The sequence below is a fragment of the Halyomorpha halys genome, unplaced genomic scaffold (assembly GCF_000696795.3).
Source record: "Halyomorpha halys isolate HHAL.00 unplaced genomic scaffold, Hhal_1.1 Scaffold92.1, whole genome shotgun sequence".
NCBI classification, from domain to species: Eukaryota; Metazoa; Arthropoda; class Insecta; order Hemiptera; family Pentatomidae; genus Halyomorpha; species Halyomorpha halys.
Window position 1 is genome coordinate 60,230 of NW_027105695.1, and position 910 is coordinate 61,139.

Genomic DNA, 910 nt, shown 5'->3' on the forward strand with positions numbered 1-910 from the left:
ATCATTGTCTAATTATTTTTCTTATTTATTTCTTTGTATAATAGTTTAATAGAAGAAATTATTGGGACAAAGGCAATTAGCCGGCAGTAATGAATTTTAAGGGAAAAAAAGGAATGAAGACAGAATAAGGAATCCTTGAGAATGACCTGAGAGGTCGAAACATCGGATGTTAAAAAAGAATAAAGTTGAGAGAAAAGAGATCAAAATTGTTTTAAAAAGAGAACATTAACCTTATTAATTAGCCGGCAAGAGACTTTTTTAAAGGATATATTACATCAATGTTTAAGGTTGTCTCCTTGAGAATGGCCAGAGGCCCAAAATGGAGATGTTTTGAAATAAATAGTTGAGAGTAAAAGTGGATCATTAAAGTTTGCGTTAATAATTAAGTAAACCACTCTCAAACAATCAATATAATAAATCATTAATCTAAAGCGTACTTCATAAAGTATATCATCGGTAGCCTTCTCTATCCGCCTGAAGTAACTTCCGTCAGTTTCACCAGGTTTCTGTTTAAGATTTGGCCATACTTTTTTATTTGATTCTAAAAAAAAGCATTAAAATATATATATATTAGTATATCATTCTACCACTACTGAATGTTTTCATACATTGATACAATTCATTGTTTTCTATAGATCATAGTAAATAAAATTATGGGTAAATATTAAAAATAATGAAGAAGATGGTCAGAGTCGCGGTTATATAGTTAACAACTATTTATTTTCCGACGTTTCGCCCCACTTATCAGGTATATATAATTAGTATTATATTATATCATCAGGTATATATTATTAACATGCCGACATCATAGAGTAAAATATGAGTTAATGAAGCTCCTAAAAGAAAGAGATTTTGCCTGCTTTGACGAGGTCTACTGTGTAGATACGGATGGATCCACAAGATATGCGGA

The 910-nt window shown here is 30.3% G+C and overlaps 1 protein-coding gene across 1 annotated transcript in view; it reads right to left on the reverse strand.

Moving 5' to 3' along the window:
* Window positions 1-910, reverse strand: part of LOC106677263 (coiled-coil domain-containing protein 137) — a 22,810-nt gene that overhangs the window by 16,504 nt on the left and 5,396 nt on the right. The window contains exon 3 of the mRNA XM_067052907.1: window positions 438-541. Within this exon, the coding sequence (XP_066909008.1) occupies window positions 438-541 (104 nt within the window). The remainder of the gene's footprint in view (window positions 1-437; window positions 542-910) is intronic.